General features: G+C 38.7%; 1 protein-coding gene across 2 annotated transcripts; it reads left to right on the forward strand.

Moving 5' to 3' along the window:
- The first annotated feature begins 7,209 nt into the window (after positions 1 to 7,209).
- LOC104112234 (pectin acetylesterase 7-like) lies at positions 7,210 to 12,209 on the forward strand. Of its 2 annotated transcripts, XM_070177544.1 has the most exons (12): positions 7,210 to 7,465; positions 7,552 to 7,634; positions 7,782 to 7,911; positions 8,040 to 8,119; positions 8,262 to 8,348; positions 8,429 to 8,553; positions 8,647 to 8,707; positions 10,526 to 10,579; positions 10,679 to 10,756; positions 11,146 to 11,227; positions 11,361 to 11,500; positions 11,753 to 12,209. In XM_070177544.1, exons 1-12 carry the CDS (start codon positions 7,324 to 7,326, stop codon positions 11,894 to 11,896), a joined length of 1,206 nt encoding a protein of 401 aa, XP_070033645.1. In that variant the 5' UTR covers positions 7,210 to 7,323; the 3' UTR covers positions 11,897 to 12,209. The 2 variants fall into 2 exon arrangements, with proteins under 2 accessions (XP_070033645.1, XP_070033646.1); XM_070177545.1 differs by lacking the exon at positions 7,210 to 7,465 and having other exon boundaries at positions 7,740 to 7,911.
- The last annotated feature ends 10,613 nt before the right edge of the window (positions 12,210 to 22,822 follow it).

Here is a 22,822-nt window from a genome sequence, read left to right on the forward strand (position 1 = left end):
AATAATTAATTAATTACCCACATAATTAAGAATTATCTCAAATTATTTAAAATACTACTTATTTTTAATACACCTTATACACATACTATCAGGGTCATATGGTACCTTGTATGGTACTAGTCCATAAACACCGAGTATTATGGCTCGGATCGTATTGTATCTCAAATTAACCATCACTTATTTGATGAAACTCATTTTCTTTAATTCATTTACCCTTTATCCTTCACGGCACTTACTCATCACTTATTTGAAATAGCATAATGCTTATAATCTCAAGATAATCTCATTTTCAAACTTATGTCGATTAACTTACGACGAAACTTTAACGTATGAAAATGCAGGATGTAACATCACATTTTTCGAGCTTCCATCAATTTATATATGGCGTACTTTCACATAAAAAAATAAATATGGGGTGTAACATTATACTCCCCTTTGGAACATTCGTTCTCGAATGTTGACTGATGCACTTATCATTCTCATAACCCATAGCTCTTGCGAATACTATAGTACTCCTCTTGCCATCTAGGCAATTGTTCTGTGAATGAATCCCAAAAACCCGGGCATTCCCCCCTTTAGGCCTCTTTCTCACACCACGACTCGTGGTCGGAATCCTTCCACTCTTGTAATTGTTGCTACCTTTTATCATCCAGCCTGTATGACTCTGACTTTATAAGTGCGCCTATGCGACTCCTCTCTCCTTCTTCCTCCAGCTTTTAGCCAATCTCTAGACCTCACTTTGTAAACATATACAGAGCTTAATAAGATGTTCCTCTGGGCATCTATACTGAAGTTCTTCGCTCGGTACTTTGTCGAACTGTATGGTAATGGATATGATCGGTTCTTTGGGTGCTTATGATGTGGGGGTTTCCTACAGGTGCTTTGTGGCAATACACCTGGGTTTGGCGACCTGCTTGACTTGGTTGATTTAGAGAGATTCAACTCTGATGGCCTGATTATGTGCAAATGGATTCTAAAGCATTCTCGAGGTTTTCTACCACGGTTTGAGATGGGTATTTTCCTACCGGCCTGAGGAGCATGTTGAGTATTGTGATTTTATACCGGATGGGATCAAATGTAAGGCTTCTGGCTAATCAGATATGTATTTTACTTTTGACTCATAATGATTATGAGGTTCTCGTATTTTTCAAATGATGGCATGATAGATGCGGTGTGTTATGTGGGATTAAGGTTGGCGTGTGCACGGTCATGATTTAGCTTTGAAAGGGAGGTCATAAATTCTTAGAGGGCATGAACAACTTTCGATGTTTAGATGAATGCTATAACTATTTGGTATTGCATGAGTAGAGTGTACATTTCAGAAGGCGCACTATGTTTTGAATTATGGATATCTCATAAGTATTGCGGCATTTTCCTGGTTGATCAACTGCTGATATTCAAATTTTGCCAAGTGGAACGGAAGAACTTTTAAAGTATTTCTCGTGGGATGATCGTGTACGAGAGAGGTGTTAGGCATTCGAGCGATGGAGATGGAATCGAATATGGTGATTCGCGTGATCTATAGATTTGGAGATTGGGAGTTCTCAGGAGCAGATTGTTTCATAGTTGTGGACTGTGAAGTTATGGCTGGAGCTAGCCAGATGATAAAATGTGTTATGATTCAGTCATTATGGATTTTTGAAGGGATTTTTATCTATTTGTGGGTAACCCGAGTTGATTTGGGGGTCCATAGGTAGACCCAATTAAGATGTGTATTCTACACCGAGCCGGAATGGTTGGCTCCATACTGCTATTATTTAGGAGTTGTGATTCATTGGTTATGTGCACAGATGGTGCGGTTCTATTTGAACTTTATAGAGGAATTTGAGTGTGATGAGTATTTGGGTATTGCACGATCGATTGCATAATGGTTATGTTCTTTCAGGTTTTGTGTGGCATTTTTGTCATTTGCCTCTCTGTGGTTATTGATTTTGAGTGGGGTGGCTCGAGGTATTTATTATGGACCAATGTTTGGATGGGGTCACGCACTGCAGCGGAGTTATGTTAAGGTATGAACCTTGTGTTAGGATCGGGTGATGGTTCTACGGTGGATGATGAATTTTCAGCATTTCGTTGTGGCGGTACTTGTTAATCTGGCGAGGCAGTTCTCTCATTTGAGTCATTTTGTTTTTCATGAGTGGGTACATTTGAATTGTTGCACATGGGTGCACAGATGGCACGGGTTGTGGCTCTGAGTTATATTGGTGCGACATATCTGTGGAACATTTGTGTTTAGTAATATAAGATCATTGGACATGGAATGGGTACTATCAGGTTTAATTTTGGTATATTCGGGAGTATAATATTGAGAGTCGGCTCAGAAAGCGATTACGGTTCTAGTTGGGGCGAGAGAGCTCTGTGACTTGTTGATCTGGTGAGTGGTCATGAAATTTCGTGTGCTTCTTTTATTATCAACAGTGTACGAAGGTTTTGGGATGAGGTTTGGTTTGATATAGGTTTAATACTAGTATGTGGTTGGTTTTGGAGTAGTCAATGCGATCGGGAATGGTGCTACGAGCATGCGAGTTGTGTAATATGTTGGTTGATTATATTCGTGGTTATAGTTATAGTTCGGTGCAACTTGTTCGGACTTATATGGTGTGTAACTGTAAGATTTGTGTCTTGAAAGAAATTCTAAAGGTTGGAAATTAAATTCCAAAGTTTTTGGGCTAAGGTTAAATTAATGATTTTTAGTTGCATTGTGTTGTCAAGCTTATATGGAATAGGGTGACGTGGGTTCACCCCCGGGTACGTGTGTGGTGAGATTAAACAATGATTTGATGACGAATGTATGTTTAAGTGGGGGCGAATGTAACGACTCGGCCGGTCGTTTTGAGTATTACAACCCCGGTTCCCCATTTTCTGCTCAAATTATACTTTACAATTGTTATGTGACTTGTCGGGGTAATTGGTTGGGGTCCGGTGAGGTTTTGGAATGAATTGGAACACTTAGTTTCAAGATTTAAAGCTTAAGTTAAAATAGTGACCGGATGTCGACTTATGTGTAAACGACCCCGGAATAGAGTTTTGATGATTCCAATAGCTCCGTACGGTGATTTTGGACTTAGGAGCGTTCTAGAAAATTATTTGGAGGTCCGTAGTGCAATTAGGCTTGAAATGCCGAAAGTTAAATTTCTGAGAAGTTTGACCGGGGAGTTGACTTTTTTGATATCGAGGTCGGAATCCGATTCTGGAAATTTGAATAGGTCCGTAATGTGAAATGTGACTTGTGTGCAAAATTTGAGGTGAATCGGGCGTGATTTGATGTGTTTCGGCACAAGATATAGAATTTGAAGTTTCAAAGTTCAATGATTTCGAATTTAGGTGTGATTCATCATTTCAATGTTGTTATGCGGGGTTTGAGGCCTTGAGTAGGTCCGTATTATGTTATGAGACTTGTTGGTATGTTCGGACGGGTCCCGTGGGGCTCGGGTGAGTTTCGGATGGTTAACGGATCAAATTTGGACTTAAGAAAATGTTGAATCTGCTGCCTACTGGTGTGATCGCACCTGCGATTTTGGAGAGGAAATTTTTCACACAACTTGGGGTAAGTGTTCTTAATTCCCTTGTGATTATATTTCATGAATTAATCTTCATTTTTGGTGTAAGATTATTGAATCTTCAAGAGAAATAGAAGAAAAATTTCTATAATGTCACAAAATGAATTTTTCAAGTTTGAATACCGATTTAGAGTTGTATTTGAGTGAAATTAGTATGGTTGAACTTGTAATTGGATGGGTTATCGTATTTTGCAAGTTTCGTCGGATTTCGAGACGTGGGCCCCACGGGTGAATTTTGGGGCGTAATTTCAGATTTTGTGGAAAATATTAGAATTTTGATATGGAATTAATTCCTATAAATTGTGTGGACTGAATCAAATTAACTATGGTAGATTCGAGCCGTTCGGGAGTTGATACACGCATAATGGGATTTCTGGAGCATTGTTTAGCTTGCTCGACATTGGATTCGGCTTGTTCGAGGTAAGTAACTCTTCTAATCTTGGAGTTGAGGGTATGAACACTGAATATATGTATTTCGTAAATTGTTGGGAAGTGACGCACATGCTAGGTGACGGGCGTGTGGGCGTGCACTATAGAAATTGTGACATAATTGTTTATGTGGAATTTTGTAGTTAAATGATTTTGGCATTTTCCATGCGGTTTTATGAGTTAAAGAAATTGAGCTGAAAAGCATATTAAAAATCATGTTGAGGCTATGTGCCAGTATTATTGGGACCCACAAAGGTCATATTGCTGTGTATTATTTGTTTTAAATTAAAAATTCATACTCAGTCATATTCATTTTATTGCATATCATATCTCAGTCTCTATTGTTATTTATTGATACATCATATCATCATTTTTGGGCTATTTTTATGACATTGTGAGCCCGAGAGACTGGAGAGATTGATGACTGAGTGAGGCTGAGGGCCTGATTGTGAGGATTATTATGTGGATCGGGGTTGCCCGCCTGCAGCATGCTTTATATACTTTATTATTATAGCACGTGAGTTGTCCGTGCAGATTATAGCGCTTGGGCTGAAGGAGCCCCTCCGGAGTCTGTACACACCCCCAATTAGCGCAGGTACCTAATGAGTGTGAGTGCCGAGTGCCGAGTGTTGAGTGATTGTGAGGTATGCTCGAGTGGCATGAGTGATGGTGAGGTATGCCCGAGAGGCATGAGTGACTGTGAGGTTTGCCCGAGGGGCTGTATATGAGTGATGTTCTGCCCGAGGGGATGTTTATGATTTTATCACTGAGTTGCATCGTATTGGCATGCCCACATGACATACAGGCATAGAGATGTATTTTTCTCATGCTGTACAACATCACATCATTCATGATTTCTCACACATTTCTACAGATGGGCATAGTGATGCATTTGTTTTACACGGGTTATCCGTAAGGAAAATGAAACATCTTATTAATTATTGAAAATATTTTGGGAGAAATTATTATTTTCACACTATTCATATTTTTGGCAACTTCGGCAAACGATTTGGGTTTTCACTGATGTATTTGAAAGGAAAAACTATTATTTTTGAAATCATGATTTGGCTGAGCATTTTATCTCTGAGTTACTTTTGGTATTTTTTGCTTTATGTTGTTATGGACTGTTGTGGACTGTTGGTTATGGACCCGAACTTGGTAGAAGCTCGTCACTACTTTCAACCTATGGCTAGGTTTGTTACTTACTCAGTACATGGGGTCGATTGTACTAATACTATACTTCTGCACATTGCGTGCAGATGTTGGCTGTTGTTGTTGTTGTGCTCGATGGTTGCGGGATTTGAAGATGTACCTACGTTCCTATTGTAGCTGTCTCTTGTTCAGGGTAGCCTTAGATTTATAAAAGCTCTGTTTATGTATTATTCAAACAGACTATGTATTTATTTCATTTCCGCTTTGTATACTCTATTCTTAGAAGCTCATGATTTGTACTACCAGTTCTTGGGGATTGTATAAGATTAAGATCTTTATTCACTTAAATTGCTTTGGATAATTGAAAGTTGGCTTATCTAGTGGGTTGGGTTAGGTGCCATCACAACTAGTTGGATTTTGGGTCGTGATATTTTCGTGGTTAAATCCCATTTTTTATAATCAAAATCTAGGTTTTTCAACTAAACCCATAATTTTCATAATTTTTCATGTTAAAATCTATCCATAATCTATGTATTTAACTTACATTGGATAGAAATTACGTACCTTCAATAGCTAGGTGAAAATCCCTCTCTAAGAAACTCCAAAATTGCCTATGAAGTGAAATAAATGAGCCAAAATGGCCTAAGTCCCGTATTAAATGGACCCTTCTGCCTCTAGCGATTTCCGCTTTGGTGGAGAATCGGCCGCTTTTGTGGCTTCATATCTGAGGAAAAAGCATCGCAGATGCGGCTTTCCCTCAGCTGGCCTATTTCCGTATCTGCGGACAGTGGCCCGCTTATGCAAGCCCGCGTCTGTGGCGCACGTGCCGCACTTGCGGCCTTGCTCGCTTCTGCGGTTGCCATCTTCGCACATGCGCTTTCACAGGTGCGGTCCTTGCTTCGCTTCTACGATCCCTGGGCAGCCCACGCCAGGCCGCTTCTGCGGTTGTTGGCTCACTTCTCTGAGCTCGCACTTAGGCTAGCCCCTCGCAGGTGTGATTACACTAGAAGCTCTGCTGCTTCAGTCATTTTCTCCAAGTCCAAACGACTTTCGCGCATCGTCTGAATGGCATCCGAGCCCCCGAAGCCTCGTCCAAATATACTAACAAGTTCGAAATCATAAACCGGACTTGCTCGACCTCACGCAACACGAAAAATAATACAAAAACTAAGTATCACATCCCAAACCAAATCGAATCAACTTATGAACTTCAAGTTCCTCCAACTTGCCCCGAACGTGTCGAATCGTACTTAAACTACTCGAAATGACAGCAAATTTTGCGTGCAAGTCTTAAATCATCATACGAACCTATTCTCGGGCTCGGAATCCCAAACGGACCTCGATAACACCAAAAACTACTCCAAACTAAATTTAAAGAACTTTAAAACCTTCAATAAGCCAACTTTCAACTTTGGGCGCTGAAACGCTCCTGAGTCATCCAAAATCCGATCCGAACACACACCCAAGTCCAAAATCATCATACGAACCTATTGGAACTGTCAAATCCCGGTTTTGAAGTCATTTACTAGAAATGCTGACCCAAGTCAAATTTAACCCTTTAAAGCCAATGTTAAGGAATTAAGTGTTCCGATTTCTACCCGAATCCTTCCAAACCCGAACTAACCGTCCACGCAAGTCACAAAATAGTAAAAGCACATACGGAAAGTCTTATTTAGGGGAATAGGGATCTAGAAAGCAAAACGATCGGTCGGGTCGTTACAACTAAATTGTTCATTGTTGCGAGTTTAAAAGATATTAAATTATTTTAAATTCAACAAACGAGTCAATATAATAATATTATTGTTGTCATTTAAATGAATATCACATCAATTTTAATGCCCGACATAATTTATTCTTTTTGTGTGTAAATTTTTAGTTTATTAACACGTGCAACGCAATTATTCTAAAGCTAATAACAATAATAATATAGATAAATGATAGGCCTCAAAAATATATCTTGAGGTCCAAAGTGAAGAAAAAAAAACAAGCGGTTAGTCCCTTTACAATGCCTAATTTTCCGGTACTCCACTTTCTAGCTCCCTAATGGAAGTATATATAGATCGTTTCAAAATTGATTTGTTAGGGTCAATACCTCTTTTGCAGCATATTTACAATATATATATATGTTCAGAAAAGTTGTTTTCTTCATACAAACTGTTACATCCTTTATAAGTTTTACAGGATGGTGATGGCGACAAGATCTCTTCAACTTTTTTGCTTAATTGTTTGTTCTTTGGCCATCATCAAAACTGAAAGTGCAACAGACTTGGATTTCTACGAAGTGAAGAAAACAATTGTTAAGAACGCGGTGTCAAAAGGAGCAGGTTATTTTCTTAACTTATATACAAATCAAAATCTAAATTGGGAAATCGAAAATTGAAAGAGTGTTTTTGGCCTTATTTATTGCCAGTATGCCTGGATGGATCACCTCCAGCATACCATTTTGAACCAGGATTTGGGGAAGGAGTTGAAAATTGGTTTGTACAACTTTCGGTAAGTCATGTATAACATATACATGTGTAATTCAACTTATATTTTTGGACTTGTGCAGGAATATTGTTTAAATATTTGAAAATTTTTACCTTGTAATATTTTCAGATTTTCCCCCTTTTTGGAAATTTTCATGATTTTCTTAATTAGGGAGGAGCATGGTGCACAAGCGTCGAAGCATGCAAGGATCGTAGCCGGGACAATAAAGTGGGTTCTACAACTACTATGGGGCCATACACATTTCAAGGAATTTATAGCAAGAATCAGAGTGCAAATCCAGGTTTTCTTGGATTATACTATCAACATCTCCTTCTGAATTTATAAAGAAAAATTGTTTGTGTAAACAGTAACTAAAGTGAATATTTCTAGTTTTACATATCTTGTTACTAATTGAGGTAAAATATGCAGATTTCTACAACTGGAACAAAGTGCTTGTTAGATATTGTGATGGTGGAGCGTTCACTGGAGATGTCGAATACGTTGATCCTGTAATGCTCTTTTCAAGTCATAATTTCAAATTACAATTTTAAAATGTTTAATTATCGATCTGTTGAATATCTACTAGAAAAGAAATTAACACTCCTTAATTACAAGAGAACATGGAATTTAATCATATTGTATTTTGTTTAGGCAACTAATCTTCACTTCAGAGGAGCAAGAATTTTTGAAGCAGTAATGGAGGATGTGTTGGCAAAAGGATTAAAGAATGCCAAGAATGTATGTAAATTCTATGTTGTAGTTGAAATAATTAATTAAGTATACTAATTAGATTTCTTTGGTGAAATTAACGATTGTAGGCTATTCTTGCCGGAAGTTCAGCCGGAGGATATCCAGCAATGCTATATTGTGATCGTTTCCGCAGTCTACTGCCAAATACTCCTAGAGTGAAATGCTTTGTTGATGCTGGTTATTTTATCCATGCGTAAGACTTTCAAAGACCGTACATTATCGTCTATTACAAAATCGTACAAGTTTTCAATTGCAATATAACTTTTGAATTATCTCTTTTTAATAGGAAGAATCAAAAGCAAGCAAGAGGCTTCGAAGATATATACAACACACTTGTTACTTTACATGTAAATTCTTATTCCCTTCTTATCCTCCTCTCCTAATTTATTTTAGTTTAATATAAGTTACTAAATAATACCTTTATTTTCATTTTACTAATTTTTGTACACGCGCGTCTCATATAAATTAGAATAATTTATTTTAAAATCATATAGATAATATATTAATGTATGTGTATAATGAGTATTAACAAAACTAAAACAAAAAAATTATAAGCTCAATTTGATGAATACTCAACCTATTGAATAAAAGATTATTGTTTAAAGGTCCTGGAAATTTTTCATATTAGCGCATCATGCTAGGGACTTTTTTACATGTTTTTTTTTCGCATTAATATATTTTACTTGGAAAATATTCCAATAACTGACAAAAAGAGAAAATACAATTTGTTAAGTAAATATTGTCGTAGTAATATGACCTCAAATTAGAGTAGACTATAAATTTGAATATCACCAATTATTGTAATTACCGGTTCTAACATGGATTATTCTATATCTCCAAAAAAAAATTGTACAGTAAACTTTAATTTAAATATCACCATTTATCTATTGTAGTTACCAGATCTAACATGAATGATGTTATCTTTCAGAAAAAGAATATAATTATGTAGTTCCATGAATACTCGTAGAAAGTAACAAAGAAAAATTAATATGAAATATAAAATAACCGGCACTTTATAACCATAGATATAGATCTCGATGGGATACTGACTCGGAGAAGAATTTAAAATATATTTATATTAAAAAGAGAAAGTGACACTTACTTGAAATATGAGAAGACATAAGAGAAAATTGCAAACAACCCTCATGTCGCTGTCTCGCTGATAGAATATGAGTAGCTTGGTAATGAAAAGAACCACTAAAAATATTATTTTCGAGGAGAAGGCTACCTTTCTTTGATGCATGTTATTTTACTTTACTATATTTAAATGTTTAAACACCTTATCAGAGGCGGATCCGGGATTTAAATCTTATGAGTTCAATATTTAAAGTTATGGGTTCATATCTACTATTTTTGTAATTTTAATAAATTTTTACATACAAATTTTTACTCCGCGTCGAAAGTTATGAGTTCAGTTGAACCCGTAATCAATACACTACATCCGCCTCTGCACCTTATTATGCACTTCTATAGAATATAATGTTGTGAAAGGTTGTGCAAGAAAATTATTATAGCGGAAGATGAAAGATACAAACAATCAATGATAACTAAGAAACATTATAATGTTGTAACAAATGTAAGAAGTATAGAAAGGCTATTAACATGGAAGATGAAAGAAAATATAAATATATAATTACATTTATGTATACGATTACATTATATATGGGAGTAATATTTGACTGATCAACTTTTAATGGGCATTTTGGTCTTTTTACTTTTCCTTTAGGTTTTCACACTTATAATATAGTATATATATATATATATATATATATATATATATATATATATATGATATGATATAGTGTTGTTTCACCGAACATAATTTTAATGAAACAAAAGATTCTTGGCCTATTCCAAAAACATCCTTAGTATTAGTGGTCGAAAACTTGCCATGATATTTATATAACAATAGGACGATATCGTTAAGCGTAAAACAAAAAATTTAAAAATAAACGTTTCAAAATATAATAAGGTATTATTCTTTCTTGAATAGAGTAAGCGAAAGAGTATTATATTAAATGAAAAAGAGGGAGTAACAAAAACATTTCATGTCAGAAGTTCCATGATATCAATTACTTACTTAAAAGAGGAGTCAAGAGTTAGTCAATTCTTTTTTGTTATATATACATGGGGTTAGTGCTATCTAAACCTATCACGAGTTGCAGGGATCTGCCAAGACGTTACCCAAATCATGCACTTCAAAAATGAAACCGCTATTGGTACAATTACCTACTTCCCAAATTCAATATATTGTTGTTTGAATCTTTTGTCATTAAACTACTAATTATAAGCATACAAACTCCAATTCGTGACTACAGTGCTTCTTCCCTGAAAGCATGCAACAAAATATCAAGACACCACTTTTCATTGCGATGTCAGCATTTGACATATTTCAGGTAATTAGATGTTTATCAATTGTTATCATTTTGTTTATGCTGTGCAATTGACTAAAAAGAAGCTCCGAGTATTTCTTGAAAATTTAAACATGTTTGGATAGCCAATTTCCTTTCTTTTTTTCTTGTTGAAGATTTACGATATTTTGATACGTGGAAGAACTTTTTACAAGTACACCCTCATTCCACTTCTTCAGATAACAAAATAAAATTATTATTATTATTTTTTTTTTGCATAAAATGTGGAATCACTTACACTAACATATTTTTTGAAAGATGTCAAGAAGTTTATTTGTAGACAAACTCGCTCTATCATATTCTATTATGTGGTAAACTATTTAGATTTTTTCTGTTTGCCACTTACTGCATATCTTCTAAATGAACTGCTGCAGATTAACACTACTGTAGAACCTCATTTACACGACGTCATTGAAAATGGGACATGCACTGCAAGTCAGAACAAAGCCTTCAGAGGTAATTAGAACAAATTAAATGAGCTAAACAATGATTTAGTTCTTTTACTATTAAATGAGCTAATTAATTATCATATCACTACCAACGACAAAAATTCATTACATTTCTAACGTTTTTGGATTGTTTATTTCAGAATTTAGGTCGGAATTCTTAAGTACTCTGCCCAAACCAAACAATCCTAAACTGAGAGGTGTTTTCATTGACTCAGTAAATCATCATACATCGCTACTGATAAGGTGGTCTCCTGAAAACGCCACTATGATAAATAACCTGGTAAGAGATAATTTATTTACAATTTATGTTTGGGCATTAATTAACTTTTAATTCTTTTTGACTACTACTTACTACACCTTTAGGTTTATGTAGAATAATGTATTTCATAATGTCTTTAAATTCGGTTGTTCAGTTCATAGATTTATATTCATGCTATGGTTATTAGTTTATTGTGTTATAATAAGAAAAGAAAAAAAATCGAAGAACATTTCTATATGTTAATGACTTGTCAAGTGTATGTTTTATATACAGAGTCTACCAAAGGCATTTGGTGATTGGTACTTCGATCGGAAGTACTGGTATGTGATAGATGAGCATGATTTGCCAATCTCTAAAAAGCATGAGCATGAGTTGCGCAAAGACGGTGGGCAGACCCATAAGGAGGATAATCATTAGTCAATGTGCAATGCTTAGAATCCATTTATGTCAAAATTTGCTGACAACTTTAATTTCTCATGTCTATTGTAAATTGTTGACAAGGAGGATCACTTCCACCAAAATGGTGTCAATTTCGTTGCTCCACCATTGTGTCATAAGATTTACTTTTGAGTCGAATTTAAAAGTAATAGTATTATATATCTAAGTAGGTGCAAGAAGAAAACGGAAAAGGGCTATATTTGCCTTGTACTATGATATACTCCCGCGGGAAAAAAGATTATCCTAATTTGACTTGACACAAATTTTAATAAACAAGGGAAGATTTTTGAGATATATGGCCTTAAATAAGTCATAGCATTTATGCGGCTGTAAAACTTATGAAACTTGTGCCCCATTCACAACATTTTTGTGGTTATAAATACTTCGTATTATGGAAATATTAAAAAGTGCTAATCTTTTTGAAATGGAATAATAAGAAAATAGTGTCAATCTTTTTTAAACAAAGGGAGTATTAGTTATATATAGTCTCCATAATACTATTCGATACTTTTTACCCTTACAGTCAGAGGCGGATTCAGGATTTGATGGTTACGGGCGCCACTGTATTTAATGTAAACTTATCACTAGTGGAGGAGGTTAAATAGGGTGTACATTTGATCGGTTCGCTCTGCTTAATTTGGTTCGGTTCAACCCATTTTAAATTAGTTCGGTTCGCTTTATAAGATTCTTGGTGCATAAATAAATACGTGATAATCAAATAAAGAATATTGAGTCATATATTTGAAATCAAGGGAAAAATAACAGTAGATGGATAAAAATAATAATTAAAATTATATTCAAGTAGAAGTTTTGAGATGTAAAAAAGCAAACAGAAACAAAATCAAATTTTATAATTTAAATAAATAATTAAAAAAAATAGGGTTGTGTAAAGAGAGAAAATATAAAGATGAAGAAAATAAGAAAAAGAGAATGGAAAAGGGAACAAGTAGAGGAAAAGTAATATTGAATTGCATTGAGGAAAAATACTTGGTCATTTATTTGAAACCAAGGAAAAAATAATATTAACTGGATTACAATAATAATTAAGTCATATTAAAATAAAATTTTGAGATGTAGAAAATGAAAACAGAAGCAAATTTAATTTTCAGAAAAAGAGAAAAAAAGAAAATAGAATGGAGAAAAGGAACAAGTGGAGGAAAAGTTAAATGTAATTGCATTGAGAAAAACTAGTTTCAACTTGGGCCTCGAATCGGTAAGTCAGTACTCTGACCATGGCACCTACAGTCTCATTGCTACTTGGGGTGCCAAATTCTTTTTATGTACGTTCCTGCGTGAAATACTAGTGCATACATATAATTCTATTAGAGCGACCAGGTGGCGTACCACCCCCTTTCCCCTACATAGATCCGCCCTGGCTTGCAGTTAACCATTTACCCACATCTACCCTCCCGTCTAACAAACCCTGTACCACAGCCTTCCTCCTACACGTGGCTTCATCTTAACCCGCAACTCATTTTTTAAAGAATCACTTTAAATCTTAATACCCAAATTAATAATCCACCCAAAAACCCGATTCAAGAAGTTATTAAACACCTGCCGCCCGCCTCTACCGTGACCACCATCACCTCCACCGTCGACTACTTTATTCTCTCTTTCCCAATCTATTCTCTTTCATCTAGCAACTAGATTAAAATTTTAGACCTCTCATCACCTTCAATATGGATAATTATCAGAGAACTAGATTAAAAAATTAAAATTTTGTCGGAAAATTTTTATTTTATGTACTCTAATTTTCGTTTCCTCCAAAAAAAAAAAAACAACAATCACTAAACAAATCATAAATACACATAGGATACACCCAAGACCTCTTTCTCTGTAAATGCATTTTGTTTTATAGAACTCAAAAAAAAAAAAGGAAAAAGAAATACACACACAAAACACATAAAAGAGTATTTTTTTAAAGATGGACGGAGGGACTAGGATTTTATTTAAGAATATTTTTAATCATGATTTCGACTTTGGTGGTAGCTTAGTCAGCTTTTTTGCTTTCCTTTAGAGTTTCGGCCACTGCTCATCTTGCGAGAAACTATGTTGACTGGTGGATTTTTATGCTTGAGATGTTTCTCTGATAGAAGAGGTTGAGGAGAACGAAGAATAGAAGATTGGTAGGGGAAGATGGGAGGAGTGAAGAAAATGGCGATGATGGTGGTCAAGGTGGAGTCATTCCTGGATTGGGTCTTGGGGTGGGTTACTGTATACGGTCGAAACCGGGCTCATCTATTTCATGACAGATCGGAACCGAAACATGATGCATTGAATATCGTCCCCAGGTTCCATCGAACCAAAGAACGAAGTCAGAACATACGTCTTCAAGATCTTCGAGCATGTGACTCCGGAATCGATCCCGATTCCGAACAAGCTCGAAGAAAGATTATCGGACCCAATAACGGAAGGTCGAAGTATCCGCAACCGGTCGGATATCACGGCAGAAATCTCGGCACGTATCAACAAGAGACCGATTAATTAGCAAATCACGAGATTTCTTACCTTTTATAGAATTGTACCTAAAGCATGACTCCCCTACTATATACAGGGGGTCTGATTCTTTGTAATGGGCATGGTAACACGCATCCCAAAAGTATTATAATATTATTTTATTTCTGCAAGATACTGTTCTTCTGTATTTGACATTATTTGGATCATATTCAGTTTGAGTGAGGTCTATTTCTCAAAGCTATAACTGTTCAAGTCACACGGTTTGAATTTACTTTATTATTATTTTCTTTGCTTATAGTTCGATCTATCACTTTGTGTCAAATTAATCTACGTATCTTTAAAACCACTTATAAATTTGATTGTTATCCGATTTTGAGGGTAAATAGTTTGGCACCCACCGTAGGGCTAAGGATAATAGTGGCTATTTGATACAAATCTCCATAACACACACTACTTTACACTTTCTCTTTGAAGTGTCTTTGATTCCAGGCTAAAATACAAAAATATCAAACTCTCTATCAACATCTCTGCATGTTGACAACGAGTCCGGTCACCAAGGTGAAAATAACAACATAGAGCCCGGTAACGAGATACCACCTGCTGATCCCATTGGAATTCCGATCGCAGATCCGATTGACGCTAATTCGCATGTGGCTATCGATGCAAATTTGCCTACCGACCCCGAAAATAGCGTTCGTGGTGGAGCCCGAACGGTAACTCGAAACACACAAAACGTTGAAGGAGATGGGATCAACCTACGAATGATTTTCGAAATGTTATAGGCTCAACAAGTGGCGATAGCTCAATTACAGAACTAAAGCTGCGCACCAAGAAGGGCTGAGCCCGATCCTTCCCGGGAAGTCACCCGTAGGGATGAATCGGTCGTAGAAAGGTCAAATGAACATGAATTGGGGGCTAGCTCCGAAATTATAAAGATGCTTGAGGAGCTGAAAAAATGGATAGAATCATGGGAGAAGAAGATCGAGGCTAACGACAAAAAGGTGGAAACTTACAATTTCAGGGTAGACAAAATCCTAGGAGCACCTCCGATATTTAAGGGCCTAGATCCCAGGAAATTCGTACAAAAACCATTTTCTCCCAATGCGGCTCTAAAGTCGATCCCCAAAAAATTCCGCATGCCTGAGATTCCTAAGTACAACGGAACGACTGACCCAAACGAGCATGTCACTTCATACACATGCACCATCAAAGGAAACGACTTGGAGGATGATGAGATCGAGTCCGTCTTACTGAAGAAATCCGGAGAAACCTTGTCAAAGGGAGCCATGATATGGTATCACAACTTACCCCCTAATTCTATTGACTCATTTGCTATGCTTGAAGACTCTTTTATGAAAGCACACGCTGGGGCTATCAAGGTTGAAACCAGAAAATTGGACCTCTTCAAAGTGAGGCAAAAGGATAATGAAATGCTCAGAGAATTTGTATCTCGATTTCAAATGGAATGGATGGATCTGCCACCGGTCGCTGATGATTGGGCTATTCAAGCTTTTACTCAAGGGCTTAATATTCGAAGCTCGGTGGCTTCACAGTAGCTAAAGCAGAACTTAATAGAATATCTGGCTGTTACATGGGCCGACGTGCATAACCGGTATCAGTCGAAAATCAGAGTAGAAGATGATCAACTCAGGGCCCCTTCGGGGTCAGTTTATCCAGTCAGAACCTTTGACAGAATCGAGAGAGAGAGGTCATGAATCGAGGCCAAATAGGGATAAGTATCAACCATATGACGGAGATCGGAGAAGCAGCGGGTCCGGGCGAAACCCCATGTGAAACTAAAGGAGGAACGACCGAGGTCAAAGCAGTTGGGGACTTATGACCAAAAATGGCCTTGACAGGTCTAAAGACGCACCAAGGCTATCGGAATACAACTTTAATGTTGATGCTGCCGCCATTGTATCCGCTATCGGGTGCATCAAAGATACCAAAAGTCCTCGACCCCTACTGTCTGATCCAACCCAAAGGAATCATAACCAGATGTGCAAATATCACGGCACTCATGGTCATAGAACAGAGGATTGTCGACTGCTGAGAGAGGAAGTAGCTCGTCTATTCAACAATGGGGACCTTCGGGAGTTCTTGAGCGACCGAGCCAAAATCATTTCAGGAACAGGGATTCTAACAAACAGGCAGAACAAGAAGAACCTCAACACGTCATCAACATGATCATCAAAGGAGTTGATATCCTACAGGGGCCGATGTTAAAATGCACCAAAGTATCCATCACTCGGAAGAAACGAACTCGGGACTACGTACCGGAAGGTACTTTATCTTTCAACGATGAAGATGCGGAAGGGATAGTGCATCCCCACAATGATGCACTGGTAATATATGTACTCGTAAATAAAATTCGGGTTAAACATGTGTTAATTGATCCAGGTAGCTCGGCCAACATCATACGATCAAGGGTCGTGGAACAGCTCGGTTTGCAAGACCAAGTCGTGCCTGCAGTTCGAGTTCTAAAAAGATTCAACATGGCTTGTGAGACCACTAAAAGTGAAATAACATTACCAGTAAGCACCGTCGGGATCATCCAGGAGACCAAATTTTATGTGTTCGAAGGGGACATGAGATACAACGCTCTATTGGGAAGGCCATGGATCCATAACATGAGGGCAGTGCCTTCGACGCTGCACCAAGCATTGAAATTCCCAACACCTGACGGAGTTAAAGCAGTCTACGGGGAACAACCGGCTGCAAAAGAAATGTTCACGGTTGAAGAGGTGACACCAACATCTACAGTTTCAACATCGAAGGGCCCAAACCAGGTGGTCAAAATGGGCAAAATAGCAATCACTGATACCATCTTTGGCAGATTCGGACAAACAAGGGGAAGTCGAGGATGATGATTATATCCCCCGAAGATTTTGACGCCACTAAATCGACGGTCGAGGAACTGGAACAAGCCATATTGTGAGAAAACTTGCCCAATCGAAAGGTATACCTGGGCACGGGGCTAAGCTCTGAGCTCAGGGAAAAGCTTATTCAATTTCTTATAACTAACAAATACTGTTTCACTTGGTCCCACCTCGATATGACAGGTATCCTACCGGAGATAACCACTCAGAAGCTGAGCCTAGACCCGAAGTTTCATTCGATTAAACAAAAGAGGAGACCCCAGTCCAAGATCAAGCATGCTTTCATCAAGGATGAGGTGTCTAAACTTCTTAAAATAGGGTATATTCGGGAGGTCAAATACCCGGATTGGTTAGCAAACATAGTGGTAGTCCCTAAAAAGGGGAATAAATTAAGAATGTGTATAGACTATGAAGATTTGAATAAAGCATGCCCCAAAGACTTTTTTCCTTTGCTCTACATCGACCGTATGATCGATGCCATGACCGACCACGAGACCCTCAGTTTTCTCGATGCCTATTCCGGGTTCAACCAAATACGGATGGACCCGGGTGATCAAGAAAAAACTTCCTTCATCACTAAGTATGGCACGTACTGTTATAACGCAATGCCATTTGGATTAAAAAATGCTGGTGCCACATACCAACACTTAGTAAATCAGATGTTCAAGAAACAAATAGGAAAATCAATGGAGGGTTACATTGACGACATGTTAGTTAAATCCCTACGAGCAGAGGACCATTTAAGACATTTCCAGGAAACATTCAGTATACTGAAGCAGTACAACATGAAGCTGAACCCAGAAAAATGTGCGTTTGGAGTATGGTCGGGTAAGTTCCTCGGATTTATGGTATCCAATCGGGGAATCGAGATCAATCCTGATAAGATCAAAGCCATCGAAGATATCACGGTTGTGGATAACGTAAAGGTCGTGCAAAGGTTAACCGGGCGAATTGCCGCCCTGGGGAAATTTATTTCGAGGTCATCCGACAAAAGCCACCGATTCTTCGCACTGTTGAAGAAGAAGAACGACTTTTCATGGACCCCGGAATGCTAGCAAGCTTTGGAGGAACTCAAAAAATATTTATCGAGCCTGCCCCTGCTTCACACACCGAAGGCGGATGAACAACTGTACTTGTACTAGGTGGTCTCGGAGATAGCGGTAAGTGGAGTCCTAGTTCGGGAAGAGCAAGGTACGCAATTTCCAATTTACTATGTTAGTAGAACCTTAGGTGAGGCCGAAACTAGGTACCCTCACCTGGAAAAACTGGCGCTCGCTTTGTTAAGCGCCTCTAGGAAGCTAAAATCGTACTTCCAATGTCATCCCATATATGTCGTAACTACTTACCCAATGAGGAACGTTATGCATAAGCCTGAACTCTCGGGCCAACTGGCCAAATGGGCTATAGAAATAAGTGGATACGATAATGAGTATCGACCTCGGACCGCGATTATGTCTCAAATTTTGGCAAACTTTGTGGCCAACTTTACACCGACCCTAATACCCGAGGTCGAAAGAGAGTTGTTGATTAACTCAGGAACTTCCTCGGGAATATGGACCCTCTTCACGGACGACGCCTTGAACGCAAAAGGGTCCGGACTTGGCATCGTATTGTATCCACCAATAGGTAATATAATTAGACAATCTATTAAGAATGTAAAATTGACTAACAACGAGGCTGAATATGAGGCCATGATTGCAGGCCTTGAACTAGCCAAAAGGCTTGGGGGCAGAAGTGATCGAAGATAAGTGCGACTCCCTCCTTGTGGTAAACCAAGTCAATGGAACATTCGAGGTCAGAGAGGAACGAATGCAAAGATACTTGGACAAATTACAGGTGACATTACACCGGTTCAAAGAATGGACTTTGCAACACATACCTCAAGGTCAAAACAGCGAGGCCGATGCCCTCGCTAACTTGGGGTCATCGTTCGAAGACGACGAGTTCAACTCGGGAGAAGTCGTACAACTTATGAGATCAGTAGTGGAAGAAGGCCATGCCGAGATCAACTCGATGAGCCTAACTTGGGACTGGAGGAATAAGTACGTAGAATATCTCAGATCCTGTAAACTGCCCTCGGATCCAAAAGAGTCAAGGGCCCTGCGTACAAAGGCAGCCCAATTGAGCTTGTCCGAAGACGGAACCTTGTTCACAAGAACATTTGATGGCCCTCTTTCTATGTCTAGGGCCAGGCGATACTGAGTATGTTTTGAGGAAAATCCACGAAAGTACCAATGGAAATCATTTGGACACCGAATCGTTGCTTCAAAAAATAATTAGAGCCAGTTATTATTGGATCGACATGGAAAAAGACGCAAAGGAGTTCGTTCAAAAATGTGATGAGTGACAAAGACACGCTCCGATGATCTATCAACCCGGGGAGCTGCTCCACCCAGTTTTATCACCATGGACGTTCATGAAGTGGGGAGTGGACATTGTTGGCCCTCTTCCATGGGCACCCGATAAGGCTCAATTTATATTATTTGTGATTGACTATTTTTCTAAGTGGGTTGAAGCACAGGCGTACGAGAAGGTTACGGAGAAGGAAGTCATCGACTTCATTTGGGACCACATCATATGTCAGTTCGGAAATGCCATCTGAAATCGTATGTGACAACGAAAAACAATTTATCGACAACAAAGTGACCAAGTTTCTCGAGGATTATAAGATCAAATGGATCCTGTCAACACCTTATCACCCTAGTGGGAACGGACAAGCCGAATCGACCAACAAAACCATACTCCAAAACCTCAAAAAGAGGTTAACTGACGCCAAAGGAAAGTGGAAGGAAATCCTACCCGAAGTCCTATGGGCATACCGTATGACCTCAAAGTCCAGTACCGGGGCCACCCCGTTCTCATTGATTTATGGCGCTGAAGCTCTAATACCGATCGAAGTCGGAGAGCCAAGTATCAGATTCTGATATAGAACAAAGGAATCAAATGATGAGGCAATGAATACGAGCATGGAACTGTTGGATGAAAGGCGTGAAGCTGCCCTTGTTCGGTTGGCTGCCCAAAAGCAACGGATCAAGAGATATTACAACTGAAGGGCCAACCTTTGATACTTCAACGTCAGGGACTTAGTGCTAAGAAAGGTCACACCGAACACCCGAAACCCGAGCGAGGTAAAGTTGGGATCGAACTGGGAAGGACCGTATCATATCGTCGAAATCATCGGAAAAGGATCCTACAAGCTCGGAACGATGAATGGTGAACAACTACCGAGCAATTGGAATATAACTCACCTAAAATGATATTACTGCTAAGGTATGACCCCATTCATTTTCTTTTATTTATATTTTGGACTAACACTTGTAGGTGACCGACAAGGAGCAGTACAAAGTTTTAGGTCTGAAAGCACGCGTTGCCCTCTTTTTTCATTGAATTGGTTTTGTCCCAGATGGGTTTTCTGGCAAGATTTTTAATGAAGTAGCAGTGGATCGTGCTAACTTAGAATCAAAGACCGATAACAAATCGGTGTCGAAGATCACATTAACAGTATCCGAAGCTTCTCTCTATGATCAACTTCGAATACTGGGGGGCATTACTCTCAGATATCGACTTTAGCAAGGAAATTACTTCTTGATAGAAGGGTCTCGATTGGTAGGATTTATTGTAAGGGCCAAACGGTCAAACGAACCGTGCCCGCATAGATTGCTCGAGCCCTAGCATAAAGCATGTACGCATGTATAACTATTTTACATAAGAATAAAGAGAAGTTTCTTCCTTGCAATCATCTTGTCTTTTAAAAAATTTCTTATTTACATTTCTTAAAGAATTCCCTGCTTTCGATCCCCTAAAGGTAACGAGCCCAAGGGCCGCTTTAACCTGAGATCGAACAATCACTCTCTCACTCGGGGACTGCCGTCTGAAAATAAACTCTAACGGTCCAAGCTATTAGACCTCGGGGGCATAAGACCTATTAGGCAACCCCCGAATTTTAAAGGCCACGGCCATCCCCACTCGGGGACTATTATCTTAGGCAAGCCCGGATAACTCGGGAAAGCAAGCCCACTAGGGGACACACGAACTAAAAGGCTACGGCCATATTAACACGGCTTGGAGATATCCGAGACCCGTAATAAAAACAAGGCCTTCGAAAAGAAAATTTTCATAATCGGTTATAAAGGCTACCCTCGGTGAACTATAATCTCAACTACTTACTTTGGGAGGAAGTTTCCCGTAACACCGAACCCCCCAAATGCCTTAAAACAGAATAATATAAAGGCAAGGTTTGTTTGAATCTTCGAACATAACCTAATTATTTCGTGCTAAGGAATTTCGATCTTTGTGAATATAAATAATAAAGAAAAGTGAAAAATTCAAAAGCTATGAAAGGGAAAGAATGCCTTATATATTTTTACAAAAATATTTTTACAATGGCCAAACAGCCCGATGAAATTTTTTACAAAGGCCGAACGACCTCAACAAAAATGCAAAAAATAAAAAACAAAAACATCTAAAGGCCTAAGTGGCCTGGTCCTCATCGGGGGCAGCGTCTTCACCCTCAGGATCTTCCCCGCCTTCGAACTCTCTTAAGCCTCGGATTCATTATCATCCTTGGGATAAGCCAACCTTTTAGCCTTAGCTTCGAGCTCTTTGGCGTTCTCGATCTCAGCTTATAGGTCAAAACCTCGAGTATGGATTTCCTCGAGGGCCTCCCTTCGAGATTGCCATTTAGCATGCTCAGGGATGTTTTTTGCTCGAACCTAAGAAACCTCGACATCGGCCTTATGAATAGCCACCATCTCATCGGCATTGGCCTTAACTACTTTGGCCTCTGACTTGGCCACTTCGAGCTCCGTGGCCAAATTTTCCCGATCAGAGATAGCTGAATTCAACTGGGACTGGAGCTTCTCAATATTCTAGGCCTAAACCAAGGACTTATTCTTTATACCTCGGAGTTGTACTTTAGCCGAAGCCAGTTGGGCCCGGGTGGTCTCCTTTTCAGAGGTCAGGCGGTCCATGTTCTTTTTCCATTCTTCGGCCTCAGCCTTTACCGCATCTACCTCTTCGCGAAGCAGTCCGATATTATCGATCTTCTGCTAGACCTGCGGGTTCAGACCATTAGCCATCGTGACCGATTCGTCATCACTAACTTCAAAAATTCTTCTTACCTGCTCAACCAAGTCGGAATGCTCTTTCCGAGCCACCTCTAACTCAGCGAGCCTACGGATCTCGGCCTCGTACTGGTTCAGTTCTTCCCGATATCGGAGGAACGTTTCATGGTGGAGTACCGAAGCCTACAAACACAGAAGGAAGAGTTACGATCATCTACAAAATAATCTAAGTACACACTAGAAATTATTATGAGGTATCTGAGGTTACTCGATTTAATGCATGTTGGGCTTCGTTGAATAAATAAAGCACTTCCACCTCGTTCATATTGGCCTGATCCTCCTCGGTCACCAAGCACCGAAGGTAACTGGCCACCACCACGGGGGTATAAAGAACCCGGGCATCCTCTGGAATGGACATAATGATTGACCTATGAAACAAGTAGATTCAAGAGTTAGAAATCCAAACTAGTCGAAAGTTCACCTCTTTCTCTCTTCGCGGCTGATTG

This window comes from Nicotiana tomentosiformis, chromosome 6 (assembly GCF_000390325.3).
Source record: "Nicotiana tomentosiformis chromosome 6, ASM39032v3, whole genome shotgun sequence".
Lineage (NCBI taxonomy): Eukaryota > Viridiplantae > Streptophyta > Magnoliopsida > Solanales > Solanaceae > Nicotiana > Nicotiana tomentosiformis.

Excerpts from the sequence above, each read along its gene's own strand:
- LOC104112234 (XM_070177544.1), top strand. The coding sequence starts at position 7,324 with ATGGTGATGGCGACAAGATCTCTTCAACTTTTTTGCTTAATTGTTTGT. Across the intron at positions 8,120-8,261 it reads ATGTCGAATACGTTGATCCT|GCAACTAATCTTCACTTCAG; the intron begins GTAATGCTCTTT and ends TATTTTGTTTAG. Across the intron at positions 8,349-8,428 it reads GATTAAAGAATGCCAAGAAT|GCTATTCTTGCCGGAAGTTC; the intron begins GTATGTAAATTC and ends TAACGATTGTAG.